This window comes from Suncus etruscus, chromosome 10 (assembly GCF_024139225.1).
Source record: "Suncus etruscus isolate mSunEtr1 chromosome 10, mSunEtr1.pri.cur, whole genome shotgun sequence".
NCBI classification, from domain to species: Eukaryota; Metazoa; Chordata; class Mammalia; order Eulipotyphla; family Soricidae; genus Suncus; species Suncus etruscus.
This window is the reverse complement of record NC_064857.1, coordinates 8,990,050-9,016,876: the sequence shown is the minus strand read 5'-3', so window position 1 is coordinate 9,016,876 and position 26,827 is coordinate 8,990,050. Positions and strand designations below refer to the sequence as shown.

Sequence of the window (26,827 nt, the reverse complement as noted above, 5' to 3'; positions counted from 1 at the left end):
AATATTTAACTGCAACATTTGTTCACTGGAGACTATGACATAGCTGCTCTTCTGTTGACTGAATGTATATGCTCTAATTTTAATTTATCTTTACTTAGGTATGCTATGTCTATTTTCATACATGCCCTATAATTTTTAGTGTATGATAGTCCTGATTTCCCCATGACAAACTGAATTGTTTTTAAACATTTCTTCTTCTGGATCATGTTCATTTGACAGCGGATTCTATTTTTTCTTAAAATAAAAAGAACTGAGAATAAAATGTCAGCATTCTGGTTATCTTTTGCAGTATCACGTGCCTTCAAAATTATTCTCTAAACTAAGATATTTGCTTCTGTAACTGACTTCTTCAGCTAGATGAACTGGGAGATCTTTTTAACTTTTTTTTTTTCCTTTCGGTTTTTGGGCCACACCCGGTGATGCGCAGGGGTTACTCCTGGCTGAGTGCTCAGAAATCCTGCCTGACTTGGGGGACCATATGGGATACCTGAGATCGAATCAGATCTGTCCTGGATCTGCTGCTTGCAAGGCAAAAACGCTGTACTGCTGTGCTATAGTTGGGGCCTCTATTTTAACTATTTTTTATTGTAATATTTTAATATTACAAATAGGTAAAATTTTACCAAATAGTCACAAAACCCATACATCATACACGATCTTTATTTCAGATGCTTTTTGTTTTGTATTTTTTGGGGCCACACCCACTGACACTCGGGTTAACTCTGGCTCTGTGCTCAGAAATTGCTCCTGGCTGGGGGACCATCTGAGACTCCAGGACAAACCAGGTCCATCCTGGATCAGCTGCGTGCAAGGCAAACACCACTGTGCTATCACTCCGGCCCCTATTTCAGATACTTTTTAATCAAAAAACAAAAATAACTTAAGTTAGGGCCAGAGAGGTGGCGCATGCAGGGGTCCTCAAACTTTTTAAACGGGGCCAGTTCACTGTCCCTCAGACCATTAGAGGGTCTGACTCTAGTAAAAACAAAACTTATGAACGAATTCTTATGCACACTGCATATATCTTTTTTTGCAATGAAGAAACAATACAAATACAATATGTGGCCCGCGGGCCATAGTTTGAGGACCACTGGAAGGCATATGCCTTGCGTGCTCTAGCCTAGAATGGACCATGGTTCAATCCCCCGGCGTCCCATATGGTTCCCCAAGCCAGGAGAGATTTCTGAGCGCATAGCCAGGAGTAACCCCTGAGCATCATTGGGTGTGGCCCAACCCCCCCCCTTCACCCAAAATAAAAGTCTACAAGGAGACTTAAATAAAGCATTTCATGTTTCACATTTTGAGCTTTACTATCCTTTAAAGGCCTTTAGAATAAAAACTACCGGTAATTCATTAGAAGAAAAAATAAATTGAAAACATAGGTAACATGGTTGTGTATTTCCCACAATCTTGTTGCTGTCACATCTCAGATGCTAGTTTTTTTTTTATTTGTGTTGGGGATGGGGGCACAACTAGGGGTACACAGGACTTACTTCTGGCTCAAGGCTGATTTTGGCAGTGTTTAGGGAACCATAGTGATGCCTGGGATTAAGGCAAATCATCTGATTGCAATGCAAGTGCCTTAACTCTGTACTATACATGGGCTTTGAGGAAAACTTTGATCACCTATTAAATAGCTACTAGCTATGCCATAAAAATACAATACTAGTAGTAGATGAAAATTTGTTTAATTCATATATAAAATAAAATACAGGACCAGAAAGCTTCATGGGCTGAAGATATACTTGACTGAAATTCCAGCTCAGTCCTAATACCATATGTCCTCACTCACTCTTGGAAGTCGCCCCTGGCACTGCCAGGCATTGACCCCAAACCAAAAAGAAAATAGAAAGTTTTTCCCCTTCAGTTTAAATAACTGAAAAGCTATGAAGTTGTGTTTTTCAAATTGCTCATTACTCTTAAGTATCTTCAATATATTATGCCAATTTCTTTGTAAAATGAAACCAACTTGCTTTAGGTGAGTTTCTAAGGAGAGGAAAAACAGTAATTTTCAAATTCAGCTTCCTTGATATTACTGAAAGTTTCAAGATTTGACATTTTTGTAGTATTCACTTCCAGGTGGGTTGTATGATTTGACTTGAGCAAAACATCTTTATTTTTATGGCCACACAGGTTTCTCAGAGTTTATTCCTGGCTCTGCAGTTGGATACCGCCTGGTGAGGTTTGGGGAACCATGGGATTACTGGGGGGTGCGGGGATTGAACCTGGGTGGGCCTCATGCAAGACCAGAGCCCCACCTGCTGTCTTACTACTCTGGCCCTGGCAGAAACTTCCTTGAATAGTTTCTGATGTGCCCATGTTGCATTTTGAGGTACATTGGAAAAATTTTAAATGATTCTATTCTTTTCACTGGTTCCCTGAAGAATCACTTTGCTGGTTCACTTCAGCTTCTTTGTTTCACCAATACCAGGGATCAAATCCAGGGTTCTCAAGTATTAACAGGGTTCTTAGAACTGCATCCCCTAGCCTGAGGGTTTGTAAGGATGAGCTTGATTTACAGCTGGTTAAGACAGAGTTGGAGCAATAGTACAGAGGTTAGGGCTTTTACCTTGCAAGCAGTTTGATCCCCGACATCCCATATGGTCCCTTAGCTCTCCATGAGATTCCTGAGTGCAGAGCCAGGTGTAACCCCAGAGCATTGTTGGGTATGCCCTCCCCCACTGGGTGCCCATGATGCTCAATGGGGTAAGAGCAATAGCACAGCAGGGTAGGGAGTTTACCTTGTACGCAGGCGACCCAGATTTGATCCCTGGCATCCCATATGGACTCTCGAACCTGCCAGGAATAACCCCTAAGTACCATGAGTGTGCCCCCCCACCCTAAAAAAAGTCCCAGCTAGTCAAGGACTTCGGCTATTTTTCTCTTCTTACCTAGGGACAGGGTTTCTATCTATGCTTTCCTGCTACAATAGTTTGAACTTCATCTTTAAAATTTGAAGGGTAGAGTTTTGGAATCTGAATTTGTTTTCCATAAATATTTAATGATTTTCTCCTGCTTCTCTTCCCCTCTCCCATCCCATTGCTGTGCCCTTTGATGAGAGAGATTCACACTTGACTATGACATTCTAATTAATGATAACCAAAAATTTTGTGTTTGGATCTGTGGGTTAAGTCATATTCCATGTAATAGACCTCAATGTATTTGGTTACATCAATTGGGTGACAACCAGTGTATTCGCTTAAAACCTTAAGATATATCCACTTATTTGGAAAAATCCTGTTTCTTGAAAGACACAGTTGTAGTTTCAACACATCTGCATAGATGAGGAAGTTTAGGCTATCTTGTGATTATGTGTGTTCCAGAGCCCAGATAGTCTCTGAATTCTTAGAACACTTGGAATCAGATACCAATCACATGGCTACCTTTACTTAAAGCAAGTATTTGGTTTTTGAATCAAAACTGAGCTGTATGTTCCACACACTGCATTTGGGCCAGCTGGTGGAGACCATAATCTGACGGCCTTCTAAGCATATCAAGAGCATGTTAGATTTCTATTGTGGGAGCTTGTCAACTACATGAAGTGTAATCAAAACCCTGCACTCTTCAGGCCAGCATGAAAGCAGTGGGTAGGGCGTTTGACTTACCTGTGATCCAAGTTTGATCCCTGGCATCCCGTATGGTCCCCCAAATCCACCAGGAGTGATTTCATGAGCACTCAAGATGCAACTAACCTTTGAGCACCTCCAGGAGTGGCCCAAAAATTAAATCAAGGGGCCAGAGTGGTGGTACAGAGGTGGGGTGTTTGCCTTGCACATGGCTGACCAAGTAGGAATCACGGTTTGATCCCCCCAGCGTCCCATATGGTCCCCCAAATCAGGAGCAATTTCTGAGTGCAGAGTCAGGAGTAACTCCTGAGTGTCACTGGGTGTGTCCCCAAAACAAAATCAAAAAACCAAACAAAAAACTTGCACTCATCCTGTTTGTCTCTCTGGCTGGACACACTGCAGAGGAAACCCTTGTCTGGAGTTCTGTGATGGGAATCTCAATCTTGTGATTAATTCCACTCGGAAGATGTTTTTTAATTGTTTAGGATCATCCTAGCCACAGTGATGACCTGCTAGCTGGCTTCTGAGCTGCTATATTTTCTGGAAGAGGCTTTATTTTATTGCCTGATGTTAAAATTCTAGTCACTAGGATTTACAACTTTACAATTTTATTTGTGATAGGGTTTCATGAATACAACATTCCAACACCACATCACTCACCAGTGATTGCATCATTGTCCTCTATTCCCTTGCACCTTCACCTATTCCCAAGGCCTGTTCTTAGATTCTGTTACTTTTGGTCATTTGTCATTCCCTTACCATGCTTCTTTGTATTCCACATTTGAGAGATCATTCTGTATGTTTCTCTCCTGGCTGTCTTCTTTCAGTAGAGTATCCTGAAGGGGTGCTGCTCTGCAGTGTAAGGAACTCCTCCACACAGGCCTTGCCTCACCTCGCCTGCCCTTGCACTCTCTCCCTCCTATTCCCCCTCCTCCTCTCCCTCTCCCTCTCTCTCCTTCCCTCTCCCTCCAGTACTGGAGATCTCCACAACTGCACCTTGTGGTGCTCTGGGACCAGGTTGTGCTAGGAATTAAACCTAGATTGGGCACATGCTATAAACTTAATTCCCTCACCACTATATTATCACTCTGACCACTTTTTCTGTTGGTTTTTGGTGCATGGGATTGAACCTAGGGCTTTAAACAAGTAAGGTATGTGTTTAACTGCTAAGCTTCATTCCCAGCCTCAAGCAATTCTACCGTTTTTCATTTCTAATTAGGTTTCTGATTCATAACGTCACCATTAAATTCCATTTCATTTGGGTTACTTTAGGTCTGGCTAGGAAAGCTAAAGGAATAATGAAAAGAGAAAATATTTTATAAGGAAACCCAACAATGCTCTAAAAGGTTTATGACTTTCTACATCAATTTGAAGAAAAAGTACAAGATGTAGAACAGTATATGTTATACTACCATTATACTGGAGATTCAAAAACTTTTTGAATAGTCCTTAAAATTGAAGAGTTAATTTAAAAACATAACAGAAGAGGGGTTAGGAAGATAGCTCATGCCTAACATCAGATCAAGCTCTTGCTCCACATAAAAATCTGAGAGTGTTATTTGTGGGCCTAGCATCCCCAGACCACAGGGTTGAATTCTGCCCACAGTACTACTGAGCCCAGTGCACTTCTTGATTTCGATCTGATTTTTAAAAAGGGAGAGAAGAAAAATCAACGACTCTATTTGAGTCATTATTTTTTGAGAAAGGGAATCAAATAGAAAATATTTTTGGGATCTCTCACGGCTTTGGGTACTGGGTGACTTAATACTTGGGGTGGGGACCATGTAGTGCCAGGGACTGAAATGAGGTTGGCCTCATGCAAGACAAGTGTTCTCTCTAGTTCCCAAAGGATGTTATAGTTATAAATTTCTGGCATTTTGAACAGCAACTTTAAAAATTTAAAATCTTTTAAACTGTAAATATCAATAAGTGGCATTTAAAAAAAGGACAAAAGGTTACAGTAAAAGTCAAGATGATAAAGACTGAAAGCAGAAATGCTACTTATCGTGCAAAATGCAACTTTGCTGCATTTTAATTAACAAATTTATACCATACAATATTCACAAATTCTTCTATACACTGTGTTGTATCTCAGAAGAAACCTGAAGTAAAAAACATTTTGTGGCTACTTGTAACATCTTCAGTTATCTTCTCCTTTTTATATTAGGATTGTATCTGCAAAGAAAAATGTAACTGAAATCAGATCAGTGATTACATTTCTCATATTTAATGTTAACGAGCTTTCAAGTACTGTCAAAAAAACAGAAGAATACAAATTTTTACTATTCTCTTTTTATGGGGGGGGGGGGGGAGTTCAGAACACACTTAGCAGTGGTGGAGGATATTCCCAGCTCTTGTTCAAGGGTTGCATCTGATAAAGCTCAGGCCTATATGTGGTTTGGCAGGTGGAGATGAGGTTTGCTGCATGCAAGGTAAGTACCCTAACAATAAAGATGAGGGCTGGAAGTATCAATCCATGATATGAAGTTTACCACAGAGAGTGGTAAGCACAGTTAGAAAAAATATATATACTGATAACATGAGACTGGTAGAGACAGAAATACAATGCCTGTCTTGAAGACAGGCAGGGGATGGGGAGGACAGTAATGGATGACATTGGTGGTTGCAAAGTTGCACTGGTAAAGGAAGGGCCTATGCATTTTATGCATCATCAGGTGTGATACAAAACAAAAAAATAAAACTACTTAAATTTGCTATAATACTTATCAAAAACATGCAGTACTCCTCGATTCTGCTTTTAAGTTTGAGAAAATCTACACTTCTCTAGCTCTTTTTCTACGAGTAATTCAGTTTTATGAATATAAAAAAGTCTGTTAGGCCAGTAGAAATTCCAAAAATGTTAAATAAAAATCAAATTGTAATCATTCGTTATAACTCCTTTCAATCTCTCTAAAATTCTAAGATGACTTGTTTTTTACAGGCATTTTATTTGTTTATTTATTTATTGGGAGGGGCACAGTGAGCAGTGCTCAGTTTTTACTCATGGCTCTGTGCTCACAAGTCACTTCTGGCAGGCTTAGAGGACCATATGGGATGTCAGGGAGTGAACCTGGGCCAGTCATATGCAAGGCAAACATTTACACATGTATTTTGTTTTCTTTTTGTGATTTTATTTTTTGGGGGAACATACCCAGTGGCGCTCAAGGATTACTCCTGGTTCTATGCTCAGAAGTCTCTCCTGGCAAGCTCAGGGGACCATATGGGATGCCAGGGATCAAACCGGGGTCCATCCCAGGTCGGCTGCTGCAAGGCAAACTCCTTACCACTGTTCTAACCCTCCAGCCCCTCCCACGTGTATTTATTAAATTTACAATGGTATGATAGTTTACTAGTCTACGTGCAGAACTCATTCATTTATGTTTCTATGCCCAGCTAAAAATCACGTTCAGTTCAGAAACCTTTGCCTGAATGCCCTATACAACTGAGTCAGCCCTGCACCGGGAAGCTCAATCCAGCAAACCAATTGAGAAGTATTCAAGTACTGGGAGGGAGAAAAAGTATTTCTGAAAATTCAGAGAAAACTGAAATTGAACTTTACCTAAAGAGATCATCAGCAAGGGACTCTTCTTTTGCTTGCCGATTTTGCTCCTGTGAAATGAACATAATTTTAGACATTTTTTTTAGAAATGAGCACTTCAGTTAGAGAGTGACTGCTATACTTGTTGATCATAGTCATTCCCAAGATCTTCACATCCAAGAGGTCATCCAGCCTGAGTTCTTACCTTCGTTAAATCTCTCAACAGATATTCTTTATTCTCATTTAATGCTAAAGATTACTACTCAAGACATCTAATCAAGCTGCTCTGTCCAGCCAATTGCCTCTCAAAGGCAACAATTGCACACTGCTGGCTTGAGTTTCCCAACTTTCTTTCCAGCAGAGCCCTTTTAATAAGTGAAATATCTGTGTCTGAATAGCTTAAGGCATAATCAAGGAGTTGAGAAGATTTTGGGCTGGAGCAGCTGGATATGTGAAGTGCCTTTCTTCTTCACAGCTCCAAATCAGGTCTCAGACGCTGCTGTTGAATCTCCAACCCAAGGATTTATTGTATTTAACTATTTACTTTTTACTCTGGAATTGGATGTTGAACCCACGGCCTCAGACATGTGAAGCAAAAGCTTTTACTGCCAAGCTAATATTTCCAATCACAAATTAAATTTGTTTGCTTTTTAATTCTGGGGCCACACTCATCAGTGCTCATGTCTTACTCCTGGCTCTGTGCTCAAGGATTATTTTTGGTGGGGCTTAGTGGATCATTTGGGGGTAGTGCGGATCAAACCTGGGTCAGTCACGTGTAAGGTAAGTACCTTACCCACTCTACTATCTCTCTGGCTCCCAAATTATATTCTTTTCTCTTCGTATCTTTCAAGGTACATTCACCTTCCTATTTGTAAATGAACTTACTCTTCACTCCTTGTTTGAAAGTTTTCTGGTCCTATTTTAAAGTAACATTTGCTATAAAACACATAAAACTTCATTTACCTCATTCCTAGATGCTAAAAAATTTTCATATAATAATAAATAAACATACTACTGAAAAAAAAAGTTCCTTGAGTACAGATGCTGTTTATTTTTACTGTTCCTATATAACTTGGCATAAGATCTAAAAAAAACAACAACTGGGTAAACTGGTTACCTGAGTAACAAACACTACTGACTACCCTGAACACTGTTTTGTAGTCTTTAGAAAAGCTTAGAAGAATGGCTTACAGGAATTTAAATTTATAGAAAGATTTCTCTATTAACACAGAGAAAAGTCAAAAGTAAATGGCATTAGTTTGTTTGACAGACGTAACAGGAAGACATGATTTCTATGAAGTCCTTGTCCAAACAGAAGTTGGCACCATGTTCTAAGTTTTCATAGAGGTTCCTGATAGGAGATGCATTTTCAAGTTAAGAAGTCAGTCAGAATACATCCATTTTATTTTGTATCTCTAAGTAAAAAAATACTACGCAAAAATATATTAGTAATGAAATCTGTATTAATGGTATTTCAAAATGGTCTGAAAGAACGACATACGTTTTTACAGCCTTTTCAAAATTCAAAACAGATGAAGTAGGACACAAAGAAGAAATTATTATGTTTGGCACACAGAATACAATATCCTCAATTCAAGGAAGCTTCAGGAACTGACAATGATTATAAAAGCCAAGACTGGTTTGTAGCAGAAGTAGAGAAGGATGGACTGAAAAACAAAAACAAAAACAAAAAGCAGGAAAACAGAAAGGTAGGTGGGGTAAGGTTAGAAAACAAGACTGTAACCAAAAAAAAAAAAAAAGAAAAGAAAATCCAGAGGGGCCAGTGAGATAGCATGGAGGTAAGACGTTTGCCTTCCATGCAGAACGGTAGCCATATGGTCCCCTGTGCCTGCCAGGGGCAATTTCTGAGTGTAGAGCTAGAAGTAACCCCTAGGCACTGCCGGGTGTGACCCAAAAACCCAAAACCAAAAAAAAAAATTAAAATAAAAAAAGAAAACAAGACTGTAGCAGGTTCATATACAGAAGATGTAAAAGTCAAGAAGCAAGTTAACTTCATTATCTTAGAAAGTCAAACCTTCTGAATAAACCCAAAAGACACTCCAATTAAGAGGGCTGGTCAAGCCCCCACCCTGCCAAAACCACACATGCTAATTCCATCAACCAGAATCAAAATTTCCCGATGGACCTATCTCATTACCCCTCTACAATTCCTAGCAGGGACTAATCAGTTTTGAGGCTGATATTATCAAGTCTTTGTGGAATGAGTGCGGGCACCCTCCTCATATCTTCCTTCTTTTGGGAAGCCTGGCAGCTGTAACCACATCCACTGATATAGTCAAATGTTCTGCCCAGGCCATCTCCACAGATTCACTCTTTTCTCAAAGGAGATGTAAAATAAGCCATGGAAGATCATAGGTACATTGGCCCATGCAGCAGAAAGTTGGCCATCTCAGGAGGAGAGGGCCGGCCAAGCATCCCCTCTCACCCAAGCCATCTCTGCTGCCTCCACCAGCCATAATCACCGTTTTTCCGATGCTCCTGCCTCATCACCTTTCTATGAGTCCCTTCAGGGACAACAATCTGACCAAACTTCAGGTATGCCAGTATTTGGGTTGATATCACCAAGGTTTTTTTCTAGAGAGTGCAGGCAACCCCGAACTCCTATATCTTTCTTTTCCCCAGAGGCCTGGCAGCTGACTACATGTCCCTAGAAGTTGCAATATCAGTACTAATGCATTGAATTACTGGACAACTTCATTTGTTTGATATTGTCGTTCCTATAAAAACACTCCAATTTAACAGAATGGACAGCTAACAACAAGAGCTGACTAAAACTTCTGCCACTGGATTAATGGCTTCATTGGAGATGTAATCCTTAAATTTGGACTCAATTGTTTCCCACATATAAAATTGAAAATAAAAAAGAAAGCACAAGTAGTTTACACTCAGAAACCAAAAAAAATCTAACTCAGAATCAAGGTATCACTATCAGAAAAAAACAGCTGAGAAAAGATTCAACAAACACTTTGTATTGGTAGCACAGACAAATTATACAAAAGAGGAACATGCCTGTATTAGCAGGGAACAAGATTTAAAAAAGAAGGAAACAAGACTTCCAGAAGTAAAATACTGTCAAGTTGAATTAAAACTCAACAGATGGACATAAAACAAAGCAGACAAAGCCCAAGAAAGGAGAAGGACCAGGGAATAGCTCAGTTGTGGCTTTACAATGCATCAGACAAGGAGGCTGAAGTTTGCTCTCCAGAACTGACTCATAACCTCGTGTAATCCCAGTAGCTCTGCTAATTGGGATCCCAGCTGTACAACTAAGTTAAGTATGCAATTTCTATAACTAAACATGGTTCTGCTTCATCTGTTCATGAGGAACCAACAACAAAGAGAAGGGAAGTGGGGAAAGAGGGAAGAAGGGGCCAGAAGCCATAGCACAGCAGATAGGTTGTTTGCCTCGCACATGACTGACCCAGGTTCACTCTCTGGCATACCTCAAGTCTGCCACGAGTAATTCCTGAATGCAGAGCCAGGAGTGAGCCCTGAAAAAAACAAACAAACATACAAGCAAACAAACAAAACCAAAACAAGGGGCCGGATAGCACAATGATAGGGCGTTTGCCTTGCAAGCACCTGATTCAGGATGGATGATGGTTCGAGACCCAGCATTCCATATCGTCCTCCGTGCCTGCCAGGAGTAATTTCTGAGCACAGAGTCAGGAGTAACCCTGAGCGCCACTGGGTGTGACCCCAAAACAAACAAACAAAACAAAACAAAAACAAAAAAGAAAAATTTAAATAATTTTTCAAAAATAATCATAAGAACCAAAGAAATGGGCCCGGAGAGATAGCACAGCGGCGTTTGCCTTGCAAACAGCCGATCCAGGACCGAAGGTGGTTGGTTCGAATCCCGGTGTCCCATATGGTCCCCCGTGCCTGCCAGGAGCTATTTCTGAGCAGACAGCCAGGAGTAACCCCTGAGCAATGCCGGGTGTGGTCCAAAAATCAAAAAAAAAAAGAACCAAAGAAATGAAATACATAGAAATAAGGTAAAGACAGAACTACTGAAAAAAAAAATGAGTCTAAACCCAGTCCTCAAAATATTCCATTATTTGGCTACTAAGCATGTGATATTGAAAAGGCAATAGTTTATACCTGTAATGGAAATCCTCATTGTTTACAAATCTGAGTTCAAGATGATATTAGAAAAAATTTTATATTGCAAAGAATAATAAGAAATTCTCAGAACTGCTAAAAGGCAAGCCCTAGATTTAGAAAGTCAGTCCATTCAGATACTATTATATTAATATATTTTGAATGTCCTATATTTGCCTATAGGACTATCCTTTCACTTGTTTAATTGTTTATTGGCCTATAGATTCTGTTTACATTTTTTGTGGGTTAAATACATTTCCCTTTTATATGAGGATATAAATGGAATTCATTTGTTTGGGTATCATTTATTTTACTATGGCTGATTTCTTCATGTGTGGGCGTGTGCTACCAATATTCAAACCCAGGGCTTCTTACATGGAAGGAGAAAACTCAATGGATGAGTGGCATCCCTAGCCTCCTTAAATTTCATTTTATGAAGAACCGTTCTCTAATGTGTGAAAGCTTTTTATGACTTTCTCCATCTCTCACAGGTCCCCTCTCTCACCTTCATTCAAAATTTAGGACTTTCTGTAGTTAAGAAAAGCTAAAAGAAACTGGCTTGAGGTTAGCCTACTTTGTTCTACTGACCCAAATTAGGTCAGGATCAAATGTGCATAGAAAAGGACCGAGCTGGGAGGCCAGAGAGATAGCATGGAGGTAAGGCATTTGCCTTGCATGCAAAAGGATGGCGGTTTGAATCCTGGCATTCCATATGGTCCCCCGAGCCTGCCAGAAGCGATTTGAGCTTAAAGCCAGGAGTAACTCCTGAGCACTGCCAGGTGTGACCCAAAAAACGGAAAAAAAAAAAAAAAAAGAAGGAAGGAAGGAAGGAAGGAAGGAAGGAAGGAAGGAAGGAAGGAAGGAAGGAAGGAAGGAAGGAAGGAAGGAAGGAAGGAAGGAAGGAAGGAAGGAAGGAAGGAAGGAAGGAAGAAAGAAAGAAAGAAAGAAAGAAAGAAAGAAAAGAAAGAAAGAAAGAAAGAAAGAAAGAAAGAAAGAAAGAAAGAAAGAAAGAAAGAAAAGGATCTGGCTGGGAGGCCAGAGAAATAGCATGGAGGTAGGGCATTTTCCTTGCATGCAGAAGGACAAGGACAGGTGGTTCGAATCCCGGTATCCCATATGGTCCCCCAAGCCTGCCAGAAGCGATTTCTGAGCTTAAAGCCAGGAGTAACACCTGAGCACTGCCAGGAGTAACCCAAAAACCAAAAAAAAAAAAAAAAGGACCTGGCTGGTCAGGTCAGTATAGTAAGTATCCTCACCCTCCAGTCCCTTTCCTTTCTAATGCCAGGCTAAAAGTCACTCCCCCAGTGGTATTTCTTCAGCATTTTCTGGATGGGCAAAATTGTACATTCCACAGTTGTGCAAACTGCCTGTACTCTTTCCTAAATATATGCATTTCACACTCTGTACTCCGAGGGTGGATACCCTTCTCAGCTTGAGTTGTTTTAATGCCAAGAAAACCCCACTTTCCTATTTGGCTGTTCCTATGCTTTTTTGGTTGTGAAAACCAGAAGGGACTGAGACACAAATACAACCCTTCACTGGCCTGACTGCCTACTTACCTCCATTTCCTGCTGGAGCCACTCTTCTAGTTCTGCATTCTTCCGAGCATGATGAGCTATGAGATCTGATCCTCCAATGATGTGGGGAAGTTTTCCCGCTCCAGGAAAAGCTACCTGTTAAACAGTAAAGGCAAGAATGTTTAAGGCGGAGCCAGAGTAATACTGCAGCAGTAGGGCTTTTGTCTTGCACGCAAACCCAGGAGCCAGGAGCGATTTTTGAGCGTAGAGCCAGGATGTGGTCAAAAACCAAAAAAGAAGGTTTAAGGCATGAACAAACTATGTTTTCAAAATCTTTTAAAAAAAGCTCTTAAAAAGAGGTCAAAGTTGAGTCTAGAATGGGGATGTGTCAGAGCTCCTGTGTTACAGGTCTTAAGACAGCTGAATCCCATTGGCATTGGCTCACATCACCAACTATGATCCTCACAGCAACAAGTATGCGAAATAGAATTTAGGCAGAGAATGTCTCAGATACTTCTTAAGAAAAGATAGAGGAAATCTTTTGACTCTAAAAGGCCTCTGACAACCGTACCATCTATATTACTGGATCCTTACAAAGGAGCATTCAGTAAAACAAGCTCAACATAGCAATTGAACTTTATACTGAATAGCAATTGAATCTAATGTAATGTATGAATCATTCATCATTCATTACCTTTTGAACTGTATTTCCTCACACCTATAAAACTCCCTGTCTAAGACCTCTAAGTGCATTTTTGGAGGTTTCTTTTTGTTCACATAATGTGGCGAATTGCAATGGGAATGCCAAAGGACAAAGGCTTTTTGTCTTTTTTACGGGGTGTCAACTTCTTCCTCGGGCAGGTCTGAACTTTAAACTCTGGGAAATTAAAGTTCTATTTCCATCGATGCAGAAACAATTTGTTTTCTCTAACATGTGCAATTCCTTACAAGCAGTGCACTCAAGTGTAAAATCACTGGATATTGCAATAACAAAAACCACCATGAGGCCAGAGTGATAGTACAGCAGGTAGGGAATTTGTCTTGCATGTAGTTTACCTGGGTTCAATCCCCAGCATGACAAATGGTCCCCCAAGCACTGCCAGTAGTTCCTAAGTACAGAGTCAGGAGTAACCCTCTGCATTTCTGGATGTGCACCCCCCCCCCAATTAAAAGTAATTTAAAATTCAACAATTATGAGTTGCAGGGAGCAAAGACAAAACCTGCAAAGATGCAGTACATTAATTAACAAAGATATTTATATCTAATAAATCCATCTTTGTGAGAGATGAACTCTGTGCTAGTGAAACCAGCCCAAAGATTTAGAGGTATCAGATTCAAAGACTAGAATCATAGAGTCATAAAGGCAGGGGCTACTGAGTATTCTACAGTACAACTGGAAAAGATGTGGGAGCACTACAGCTCGGTGTGTGGATTATATTTTGTTCTAAGAACATTAATCATTAACGCCCATCTGGTACCTTCATGAAAATTATAAGTCTTTCCAGTTTACAGATTCCTAGGAAGAGATTTTTGATATAGGAATAATTCATTCTTTTTTGTTTATTTATTTGTTTATTTTTTGGGCCACACCTGGTGATGCTCAGGAGTTACTTCTGGCTCTGCACTCAGAAATCACTCCTGGCTTAGGGGACTATATGGGATGCTGGGGAATTGAACCATGGTCCGTCCTAGGCTAGCGCCAGCAAGGCAGACACCTTACTGCTCCACGCCACTGCTCTGGCCCCAGGAATAGTTTATTCTTGTTATGGGAATTTTAACTGCTTACAAATTAAAGACACACTGCAAAAAAGTATACACCATGTAAAAAGACAAATCAAGTTGATGGATAAATTACTATTTATGAAGCAAGTAATAAAGACTTAATATTTATTAGCTATATTATTAAAATTTTAATGTTATGAGATGAAAACAGAACTTTTACTTAGTGATCTTTCTGAGCATTCCTAACAGTGCTCAACACCAGAAGGACCACTCCCACAGTCACAGACTGTAGGGATCAAACTCACAGCCTTGAATATCCAAGGCAAAAGCTCTCCAAGCTGAGCCATCTCTCTGGTCTTAGATATATGTTTAAGCAACATTTTAGTTTGAACTGTTATAAACATGTTAATCCTATTTTTGCTATTATGAGGCCTGGGGTCAGGCACACTTATTGGCAGTATTTATACACTTGATATTGGAGTTTACACAAGTGCCAGTGAGTGGTTAAAACTCTTTGGCGTCAGTGCTTGCATATATTTGGATTTGTGGTGCACTGAAAATGAGAAATTCTGTTGTCCTATGAAGCCTAGAGCATTGTCAAAAGCAATGCTAAGTTTCCATTTAAGGACTAAGTTTCTATCCCAACAATAATGACGCAGACCCCAAGGCCTTAGAAACCACAATAGACCACCCTAGACATCTAGCCATAAAAGGACAAGCCTAGATAACAGCCAATCAACTTAAAGGTCAAGACTTCCTGCTTCTAGCCCTATATAACCTAGCTTGTGACCTCAGAAGTCTTCTCGCTTGTGACCTCAGAAGTCTTCTGAGGGAGGTGGCCCTGATAGGTCAGTTTGTAGCTTGTTGGTTGACAGAATAAAGCTTTGCTTTGCTTTATTTCAATGGTGTGATCTCACCATTCTACTCCAGACTTTAACAGCCCCTTCTATGTTGAGTGCCATGACTTGGTATCTACCAAGCTTCCCACATACAAAGGAGGCCCTAAGCTATTCTACAGCTTAATTACTAACTGGATCTAGGAAAAAAAAATCTCTCATTCTTCTTTGGCTGAGCAAGTAATCAAAATAGGTTATTAATACATAAACTTGGTAATATATATATACATACATATATATAAAACATATAACAGCAAATTCTAAAGAAAAACAGGGTGGATCGGTAATTATCCTGGATAATGGGATCTGTTCAATTGTTCATCACCTTACGTTGAAAGCAAAGATTCTCATCTAGAGCACTGTTTGTTCACTGAAAAACTGACCCTAGTTTGATCTCCAGCCACACCTAAGGTTCTCTAAGCCTGCCAAGAATGAGCTCTAAGTGCAGAGCCAGAAAGAAGCTTTCAATCTCGCCAGGTGTGGTTCTCAAACAAACAATAAACAAAACTGAAACTGTATGGCTTTTGAATTTTGATTTACAATACAATTTTAAAACACAATTTCATATGAAATAACCATGAAGTAAAAATGATTTGTATTATTCAAACATTGTTTGTGAGGGTAAGAAAGACTAAGTGGGTACCATGTGTTTAGGACATTGTATTCCTTGTATCTGTAAAATTTCAATCCTTAGCAGACTGTCACAAAAAACAAAACTCATTGAAAAAAATGCTACAAGTGTAAGTTTATGTTAGAATGAAAATATTGTGACATCTAAGTCACAGCGTAATTCATACAGAACATGTTCTAGAGAATTTTGTTTTCTTGAGCCACACCTGGCAGTGCTAAGGGGTTCCTCTTGGCACTGGGCTCAGAAATCGCTCCTGGCAGGCTTGGGGCATCATATAGGATGCCTTGAATTGTACCACCAGGAACTGAACCACCAGGAATCGAGCCACAGTTTGTCCTGGGTCAGCCACTTGCAAGGCAAATGCCCTACCACTGTGCTATCACTTCAGCCCCAGATTTAATTTTTGGAGGGTGGGAAGTATCTGGGCCATATATGAGGATTATCAGGGCTTACTTTTGGCTTTGTTCTAAGAGATCACTCGTGGAGCAGCTTGGGGGACCATTAATGAGCTGGGGACCAAAAGAGGGTGGGCTGTTTGCCAGGTGATGCTCCATCTGGTGTACTATTTCTCGGTCCCTTGTCTGTTTGGGCAAACAGTAAGCTCAGGGCTTACTCCTGACCCAGTACTATCCAGTCCTGATGATGCTCTCCACTCTTTGACCTACCTCTACATCCCAACTTTTAAATGTTTAAAAGCAGAGAAAATAGTATGTTTTTGAAAGCACCAATAGTTATTCAAAAATGTTCCAACTGCCCTCTTGTGACATTTGAGTTAAATGAATACCTACCTTTTTGAATTTCTTGAAATTCTGTGCTTGACCATAATCCTTAGTTACACTAACTGCCATCTTGGAGTTAAAATTAACTACCAGAGACCTGAATTCAGTCAGTAACAACTTTGTTGGCAGCGTCTCATCGGCCTCTTGAAGTCTGTCATCATTCTTACATGAGGTTGAGTTAAGGAGGAAGAAATAAGAAGAAAAGAAAATGTACTTAATTTAGAGGTTTACAATGTTCAAATACCTGGAAAAAACAGTAAAACGGTCTAATTTTGGTACTTGTGCTAAGAATCAATCAGATCTACATCAAAATAAGACTAACTAGAAATTCTCAAGCCTGATAAACATTATAATACATTAATTCATGAAAGATAAAAAGGAATAGTATTTTAATGTGCTTATTTAATATAAAAAAATCTCTGAAAGTAGTCTTATCTTCTTGTGCATGTTTTCTTGGCATGGTATCTCAGCTCTGCCTTCTTTTTTTCATTGAAACTACACAGGGAGGGTTATTATATTCTCAACCAATACATTTTAATTTATTTTGTATAAATTTTTAGTTGTTCACAGTGATTCTTTCTTGAGATCCTATTTCTTCTCAATTTCATTTTCTTGCTAAAACAAAACAAAACTCAAAACAGTCTTAGGAATTATAAAATAATAGCTTTCCAAAGCAGAGCTAAAGAGGTCCTACTATAAAAACTACTTTGCAAACAACGCAGGGCTCATGCTATATCTTAGAGATTGGTCCACATTTCAAAAAGATGTAGCTTTTCCACTTCTGGAGAAGTCTGTGTTCTCTCTAACCAGTGGTCCTCAAACTATGGCCCATGGGCCACATATTGTATTTGTTACTGTTTTGTTTCTTCACTTCAAAATAAGATAATATGCAGTATGCATAGGAATTTGTTCACAATTTTTATTTTCACTACAGTCTTTCTCCATACACACACACACACACACACACACACACACACACACACACACACACACACACACACACATAGACACACCCATCCATCTATCCATCCATCCCTTTATTTCCATGGCTCTGGCCATTGTTCTTAAACAACAGAATAAGTTTGAAAATTATATTGTAAAACCAGAACCAGAGTGAAACTAATTAATTATGTTAATAGCATTCCTTAGTATCTTGATATAGTATATAAAAAACTATTCCTCATCTCCCACAATTCCAGAATCAAACCCAGGGTCTTCTTATACGTGGCCTCCAATAATTGGTGACCAAATCTTATCTCTACCAAAGTGGACCCTAAGGCCACATTTCCGGGGTGATATTTGTTCTGAGAGTTTATGCAGTCAAAGCTAGAGGACCAAAGAATTATGCAACGGGGGAGCTGGAGCAATAGCACAGCGGTAAAGGCATTTGCCTTGCACCCAGCTGACATGGGACGGAGCTGGTTTGATCCCTGGCACCCCATATGGTTCCCTGAGCCTGCCAGGAATGATTTCTGAGTACAGAACCAGGTGTGACCCCTGAGCGCTGCTGGGTGTGACCCAACCCCCCAAAAATAGAAAAGAAAAAAGAATTATACAACTAGAATTACAAGTTATTTCCCAACAGACCTGTGGCCACTATGAGTCAGGGTCAATCTGATACTCAGGTTTAAGAAAAAAGAACTAACAGAGAAGGTAAAGAATATACTTGGACAAAAAGTTTTAGAAAGTGAAAACATTAGAGAAATAAATATAGGAAGAAAAATATACCACAATGGAAATGCATTTCCACAGATGTGGTCAAAACAATCTAAATTGGACCTAACTTGCCCTAAGACTCTATACAGAAATCAGAGACCAAGTAGACTAAAGGCAGATTACAGAACAATTTGGAGTTAAAATGAGTATGTAAATTCATAATGCAAACAAAATAAACATGTTGATTTAAAAAGCAAACATCTTAGTAAATGTATAGATTTATTTAAGATTGGAAAATCCTCTGGAGTTCAACATTAAACTGATTATTTCTGCCTCCTCTATGGAAGGAAACTGCCATGAAAATAACTGTTCAATTTATATATTACTAGGACTCATTAACCTCATTCGTAAAATGAGAGAATCTTAAAATCTCTGGTAATAAAGAACTTTTCTATCTGAGTTCTGAGTCTGACTACCAAGTGGAATTGGATCTCTTAGTATTGATTCTTTCTTACAGCAATATGTCAGGTTGAAAACATTTCCCAGATTCTGATCAACCAGAGTGGCACAAACTATCCCTAAGTACCAGATACTCCAAATTAACAAATGGGTTCTGAGAGAGCTTCAGGCAGTGGGAGGAGCCCACATGGAAAGGCTGAATTCTATGCCCTCAGCACTCTGTCCTTCCTCATTAGAATCTCACAATAAGGCTGCAGGTACTGAGCAGGAAGACAGCTGGCTAGAAAATAAAGCCTGGGAATTGTCAAGGGACTTCCATTACTTTATTCTGGGCTTCATTCACTGGGGAAAACTAAGTTAAACTAAACCATTTCTAAAGAGAACAAAAGAATATTAAAGGATGATATAAGGAAGGAACCAGGATCACTGGGTGGGACTCTGGCCTGGGAATCTGTATTTATAAAAAAGCTCAGATTGACCCAAACTCCAAGTATGCCAGTATTTGGGTTAACATCACCAGGACTTTTTTTTTTTTTGAGTGTAGGCATCCCTCTCCTCTCTCCCCACCCCTCACTTTCTCATACTTCCTGAAGACCTGGCAGCCAAACATATGGCCCACAAAACCTACCGCATCAGCTTGGAATTACGTTTGGAATTCCTAGACCACCTGACAACTCCATTTTTGTTTAATATTGTCATCCCATTAGGAACATACTTATTTACATGCTAACTTGTACCTGAAGCCACCTCATGTTCATAAACAAATTAAGTAACAGAGCTGCTAGCAACAAGAGCTTACTAAACCTTCTGATCTTATTGAAGATAAAATAATTTTCAAAAATGTGCTGCTTGTTGTTGGACTTTCCCCTTCCCTTTCTTCTTTTATCTTTCTTTTCTTTCTTTAATAATCTCGCTCCATTTATGCAGGAACAAATGCATTAGTATTAACTATGCAATACATGCACTTTAAATAAAGTAAATAAAAGTAAATAAAGTAAATGTAAAAAAGGTGCAGCGTATATTGCATATAAACACCCCAAAATAAAATTATCTTTCATACAAAAGAGGAGAGGGGTGGGTAGGGTGCTTTCCTTATACTTGGCCAACCCCAAGTTATATCTATGGCATTCCAGATGGTCCCCCATGCACCTCCAGGAGTAATTCTTGAGTATAAAGCCAGGAGGGTGAGACCCAAAACAAATAAACAAGTTTTAATACTTCACACCACTGTTGAAATTATTTTTCCCTTGTCAAGGAGACAATAGATGCATATATAATCAATATAAATCTTTTTAATGTTCAAAATTTCTATTTCAAAAAAATCAAAATTCCTATTTCAAATTATAATTTAAAATGTTACTTACAGACACTTTCTTGCTTTCTCGTCTCGCTTCATTAGAAATTTCATTTGTTTCTATATCCAATTTTGGCCTTTTCCTATTATTTTTAATGCTGTCTTCTTGTTTTTGAACATTCACTTCAACTTCACATTCTGACTTTATGTCCTGGAGTAGCTCTTCCAATACTTCATTTTCTATGGCAATATCATTCATTTCTTTTCTTTTTCCCAATTGGTGTAGCTTTTCTGTAGAAAGAGATTTACTAGCAGAATTTTTTACAGATCTTAAATCTGTGACAAGATTATCTGAATTTTTGTCCATAGAGTCATTCGGAGTTAGATTTTGCTCCTTATTTTTCCACAGTAAGGGTAAAATGGGTTCTGTTTGTTCTGAAAGAGAACAAGACATTTCGATTCTTGCAGATTTAGATGAAGACATTTCTTCATTTTCTTCGTCCCTTTCCCTTTGATTTCAAAAGGGAAAAAAAAAGGTAAAAAAGAAAAGAGAGAGAGAAAAAAAATCAACACGTGATTTTTCAGTTGGCAATATTCATTCCTCCCACTTGATAAAAAATACTGATTTTATTAATATAAGTGGAAAAAAAAACATCTAAAAGTAATGACAATCCACATAAACTTTATAATTTTGATCAAAGTGATCATCCTTGGAGCAGAAATAATACGGGCATCTTGATCTGCTGAAGTAGCAGTAGATGATAAAACATTGAGGAAAAGGTAGAAATATATAAAAAAAAAATGTAGTCAGGCAATAATGACCTACTTAATGAATGCTGAACATGTGTGAGATGGGAAAAATTACCCAAGAAATGTAAAAGCTGAATACAAGGAGATAAATGAATGAGCTGCATTCAAGTTAGGTCAATTGATAGAACTGATAAATACATATTATCACACAGATTATATACTGAAAGTGTAATATGACCAAGAGTTTTATTTTGCGGGCTAAAGGAGAGGAGGAGTACACAGGGACCGTTTCTCCTGAATGTTTAGGAGCTGACCACTTCTGGTGCTAGTGATTAAACCTATAGCTTTAACATGCCAAGCATTCAATACAGGGCATTGAACCAGTTCCTAAGTGTTTTCTATATAGTTCATTTTGGGGGAGTGGTGTTTGGCCACATCTGGTGGCACTTAAGGGTTACTCCTGGCTCTGCTCTCAGAAGTCACTCCTGGCAGGTTTGGAGGACCATATGGAATGTTGGGGATCGAACTCAAGTCAATACCAGGTCAGCTGCGTGCAAGGCAAACACCTCACCACTGTACTATCACTCTGGACCTCTATATAGTTCTGTATCATTCTTTTGATAAGTAAAAATTACTTTATGCTCTTAAATCAATCTATCTATCTATCTATCTATCATCTACCTATCTATCTACTATCTATATCTATCCATCAATATATCAATCATCTATCTATCGTCTATCAATTTATATATCTACCTACCTATTTATCATCTACCTATCTACCTACCTACCTATCATCCATCTATCTATCTATCTATCTATCTATCTATCTATCTATCTATCTATCTATCTATCTATCTATCTATCTATCTATTATCCATATATCCAGAGACAATACAAAACTGGGAGAAACTAATGACCTACTGACAATAAACATTTCTGAAAAGAAACGAGAGCAAGAACAACATTTCTTAGAAGCGTGATTAAGCAGATCAAATATCCTTCATAATCATATAACAAGTTCTATTATTTTTCAGATATGCAAAGAAAAAAATCTTAAAACTATACCTTTTTTTGGTAGAAGTCTGAAAGTAGTTTTTGATGGTGTTAGTCTGCTGCTGTGAAGCCTGCTCTCTACTTTTATTTACACCCCAAACTTTAGTTGGTGAAAGCTGATAGTCTGGAATTTTTATTTTATTCTGAATTTTTGAGATCATATTATTATTGGGGTTTATTTGTGAGGGCTCCTTTAAAACAGAGGCTTCTTGTGAAGAGTTTCTAAAATTTTGTTCCATTCTGGAGAGTTTGACATTGTTTGGCCTTTCACTCAAATCCTTACTGTAGCGAGAGAAGAATACAGAGTGATCAATTAAGTTTATGACAATTTTACCCAGAAACAAAGTCATTTTAAAAAGCACTAACATGGGCGAAAGAATTTGGCTTTTGGAGTGTGATCCGGGAACGTGGCACATTCAGCTCTCAAGTCTGAGGTCACCAGTGCAATCCTGAATGGCCCCAAGAATGAAACAAGTATGGCGGATGCAAACCTGCTAAGTACATCAGCTATCAAACTTGGCTCAATGGAACAGTGCCATGGCTGATCCCTTAAATTATTTTTATGCAAAAATAAAAAAACCCTAAAATATGAAAAAGCAGGAAAGGAATAATCACATTAATTTAGCGTCATATAAAAAGAGCTTTTTAGTTTAATTTAAACTAATTTGCATACTTTTATTCCACTCAGGTGGCAGTCTCTATAAGCAAACAATGAGAGGGGCCAGAGCCATGGCGCAGTGGTAGGACGATTGCCTTGCACGCGGCTGCCCCAGGACAAACTGCGGTTTGATACCCTGGTATACCATATGGTTCCCCAAGCCAGAAGTGATTTCTTAGCGCATAGCCAGGAGTAACCCCTGAGCATCACCGGGTGTGGCCCAAAATAATTAAAAAAAAAGAATGATAAAAAGATTTTCTTGATCTTGTTTTGGGGTCACAATTGGCAGTGCTGAGGGCTACCCCATGGCAAGGTGTTTGGGAGTGCCATGTGGTACAGTGATTGAAATTTGGGCTCCTACTCATGTGTTCTTCCTGTTAGCCCTATACTTAGCACATCAGAAAACAATTTTAAACACAGGTATACATGCCCTGGAGAGAGAGTCCAAAGGTTTTAGGCACTTGCATAGTAAGAGACTATCACTACAATGCAGATTTAAAACCTTAAACGGCATAATGTCTCCTGAACACCAAGAGGCATGGCCCTTGACCCTCCCATCCTGCCTAAGAACAACCCTTCCCCACCCAAAAGGAACTCCACATGTGCAAACAGGTCAAAGTAAAATACATATTAGCCATTTATTATTCTCATATGCCACACATATAAACCAAAGTTTTGTTTTTTTAATTTAGTTTTAAATTTTTGGTTTTTGAGCCACATCCAGCTGCGCTCAGGTTACTCCTGGATCTGAACTCAGAAATCACTCCTGGGGGTCGGAGAAATAGCATGGAGGTAAGGCATTTGCCTTTCATGCAGAAAGGATGGCGGGTCAAATCCCGGCATCCCCTGTGCCTGCCAGGGGCGACTTCTGAGCATACAGCCAGAGTAACCTCTGAGCATTGCCAGGTGTGACCCAAAAACCAAAAACCAAAAAAAAAAAAAAAAAAAGAAATCAGTCCTGCAGGTGCGGGGGAATCATACGTGATGCCAGGAATCGAACCGCTGTCTGTCCTGGATCGGCTGTGTGCAAGGCAAACGCCTTTCGCTGTGCTATCTCTCCAGCTCCATGACCTGCCATTTTCTTGGAAATTCAGTTTTACTGGGACACGACCACATTAATTCACTTCTATAGCATCTGTGGCAGTTTTAATGTTTTAACAATAGAAATGAGTACCTTTGGCAGAGATCAATGCGCATGCACCAAAGTTATTTGCTTTCTGAGATAGCTAATGGTTTAAGTGTATACTGCATGCAGGAGGCCTCGGTGCAGTCCTGAACACAGCCAGAATTCCCTGACGAACAGGAATGGCTCCCAAATGAAATAAAAAAAAAAAAAAATGTATGTCTTCTTTCTTTGCTGATCCTTGTCCAAAAATATTGTTATCCCCGGAAACTTACTCTTCGAGCTTCTATTTTTTAAAAGATGATCTGCTAAAGGCACTGTGAGGCTCTCCTTCTAAAACACATGGCTGTATTACTGATAGAAGAGTAACAATATTGGTACATGGTAAAATCTTACCATGTCCGCTCTGATTCTGAGTCAGCCTGGCTTGTCGTGCTCACGGAGGTTCTTGGCATTAAACTTTCACTGGCTGAGAAGCTTTGGGAAAGGCTTGGTTCTGAAGCTGTCTTCAGCCCTGTAAATCACACAGAGAAATAAAGAATCAGGACTGCTAGACCAAAGGTGGGCATTTGATTGGCAAAACTGTTAAGACTGCCATGCTGAATAAAGCAACCTAGTTACACAGCATACTCTTCTTTTTTTTAAATATCTTTATTTAAATACTTTGCTTACAAATATGATTGTAGTTTGGTTTCAGCCATATAAAGAACACCCCCTTTCACCACTGCAACATTCCTATCACCAATATCCCAAATTTCTCCCTTTCCCACCCTTCCCCCACCTGTATTTTAGACAGGCTTTCCACTTCCCTCATTCATTCACATTGTTATGATAGTTGTCAGTGTAGTTGTTTCTCTTTGTGGTGGGCTTCATGTTTTGAGCTGGACCTTCCAGCCCTCCTCTCTTTGTCTCTGAGAATTATTGCAAAAATGTCTTTCATTTTTCTTGAAACCCACAGATGAGTGAGACTATTCTGCATCTATCTCCCTCCCTCTGACTTATTTCATTCAGCATAATAGATTTCATGTATAGGAAAATTTCCACGTATAGGAAAATGTCATGACTTCATCTCTTCTGACGGCTGCATAATATTCCATTGTGTATATGTACCAAAGTTTCTTTAGCCACTCATCTGTTGAAGGGCATCTTGGTTGTTTCCAGAGTCTTGCTATGGTAAATAGCGCTGCAATAAATATAGGTGTGAGGAAGGGATTTTTAAATTGTATTTTTGTGTTTCTAGGATATATCCCTAGGAGACACAGCACACTTTAATGCAATAGCCTCTAAGCAGCCTTCTGGTGTCTGATACCGGCTTACCAAAATGAAATCGTTTTTCTTATTTTGAGGTCCCACCCAGCAGCGCACAGGGGTTACTCCTGGCTCTGTGCTTAGAAAAGTTCCTGGCCATATGGGAGGCCGGGATTCAAACCACTTTTCACCCTGGATCAGCTGCATGCAAGGCAAACACCCTACCGCTGTGCTATCTCTCTGGCACCCGAATAAAATAATTTTAAAGCTAGAACAAATCATTGAGGAGACTTTTACAAAGCCTGTGTGACGTTCTATTCAAGCAAAAGCAACATAAAAATAAAGCAACTTCAGTTATAGTTCAAGTTATACATTGACAGAGAAAAAAATTTCATTTTCAACAGAACCTCCCTCCCGCGCGCGCGCACGCACACACACACACACACACACACACACACACACACCCCTTTTGGAGGAGGGGGCCATACCCAGTGATGCCTAGGGCTTACTCTTAGTTCTGTGCTCAGGAATCATCCCCGGTGGGGCTAGAGAATCATATATGGTATAAGGGATTGAAACTGAGTCTTACACATGCAAGACAAGCTTCTAATCCACTGTACCACCATACCACTCACTACTGGATGCTAAGACAATCTATTCCAGCAAAAAAATTCAGTATGCCCTTACTTCTGAATGTCCAAATACGCAAATATTGATACCTCTGAGAAAACAAGCCCTGTGGTTAGCGCTGCCATATAATTTCAAACTACTAAGAGTTTGTAATCTAATCAGTTGCTGAAAGAAGTATACAAAACCACTGATTATACTTTCCAGTCTTTTTTCTTTTTTTTTCTTTCAATATTTTGGTGAGGGCAATACCCAACTATGCTCAAAGTTACTTCTATCTCTGTTGCTTGGGGACCACTCAGGAGGGACTGAGGACAGAGCTAGGGTCAGTCATGTACAAGGCAAATGCCTTAACTCTCTGGCTCACAACTGCTTATATGTATATTTTGGGCCACACCTGTTGACACTCAAGGGTTACTCTGGGCTATGAACTCAGCGATTGCTCCTGGCTTTGGGGGACCATATGGGACCCCATATGGGATCGAACCACGGTCCACCCTAGATTAGTGCTTGCAAGGCAGACGTCTTACCTATGGCCCCCACAACTGCTTTTATTTTAAAGTTAGAAAGAAACTAACTGGAATGCAAAAGAAAATAGAAGCAGAGCATATCAAACAATAATTCTGACACAAAGAAGAGTTCTGGAAGAGGAAGAAAACTTAAAAAAATTTCACAATTTGTGTGTGTATTAGGGGGTTGGGCCCCACCTGCTATGTGCTTTGAATTTCCTACTGGCAGTATTCAGGGGACTGAATCTTCTATATGTGCTCTGGCCTATTGAACTGCCTCTGCAGTCCCTGAGTCAGAGTTTAAAGACAATATTGGCATTCTACAGACAGGCACCAGAATAGGCAAAGAGGGTGGAGAACTGTGTACTATGGAACATGAATTCTGTAGGTAGAAGTACAAAGGAAAGGATAAGGGTGTTAGGAGCTACTACAGCTAAATTATTAAGAACTGAAAAGGCTAGAAAAGGATTTACTTTCATTTACTTTACTTACGGATTTACTTTCATTTAAATAATGACTTTCAGTAAGTTTCTGAGAAAAGGAAGTGATCCTAGTGGCAATGTCAAATACAAAATGCAGGTAAGTATGCAGACAAGAACATTACTGGGAGAAATTCTAGCATTCCCTAGGATAAGGATTTCAAATAGGTCAGAGACTGTAGACCTTCTGAGCC

General features: G+C 39.4%; 1 protein-coding gene across 1 annotated transcript in view; it reads right to left on the bottom strand.

The window, feature by feature from the left end:
• Window positions 1–5,567: 5,567 nt before the first annotated feature.
• The window catches only part of NBN (nibrin), a 42,840-nt gene continuing 21,580 nt past the window's right edge, over window positions 5,568–26,827 (bottom strand). The window contains exons 9-15 of the mRNA XM_049782118.1: window positions 24,167–24,266; window positions 22,002–22,271; window positions 20,254–20,692; window positions 16,784–16,936; window positions 12,789–12,902; window positions 7,126–7,175; window positions 5,568–5,741 (exon numbers count right to left, since the gene is read on the bottom strand). Of these exons, the coding sequence (XP_049638075.1) occupies window positions 5,711–5,741; window positions 7,126–7,175; window positions 12,789–12,902; window positions 16,784–16,936; window positions 20,254–20,692; window positions 22,002–22,271; window positions 24,167–24,266 (1,157 nt within the window). The 3' untranslated portion in view covers window positions 5,568–5,710. The remainder of the gene's footprint in view (window positions 5,742–7,125; window positions 7,176–12,788; window positions 12,903–16,783; window positions 16,937–20,253; window positions 20,693–22,001; window positions 22,272–24,166; window positions 24,267–26,827) is intronic.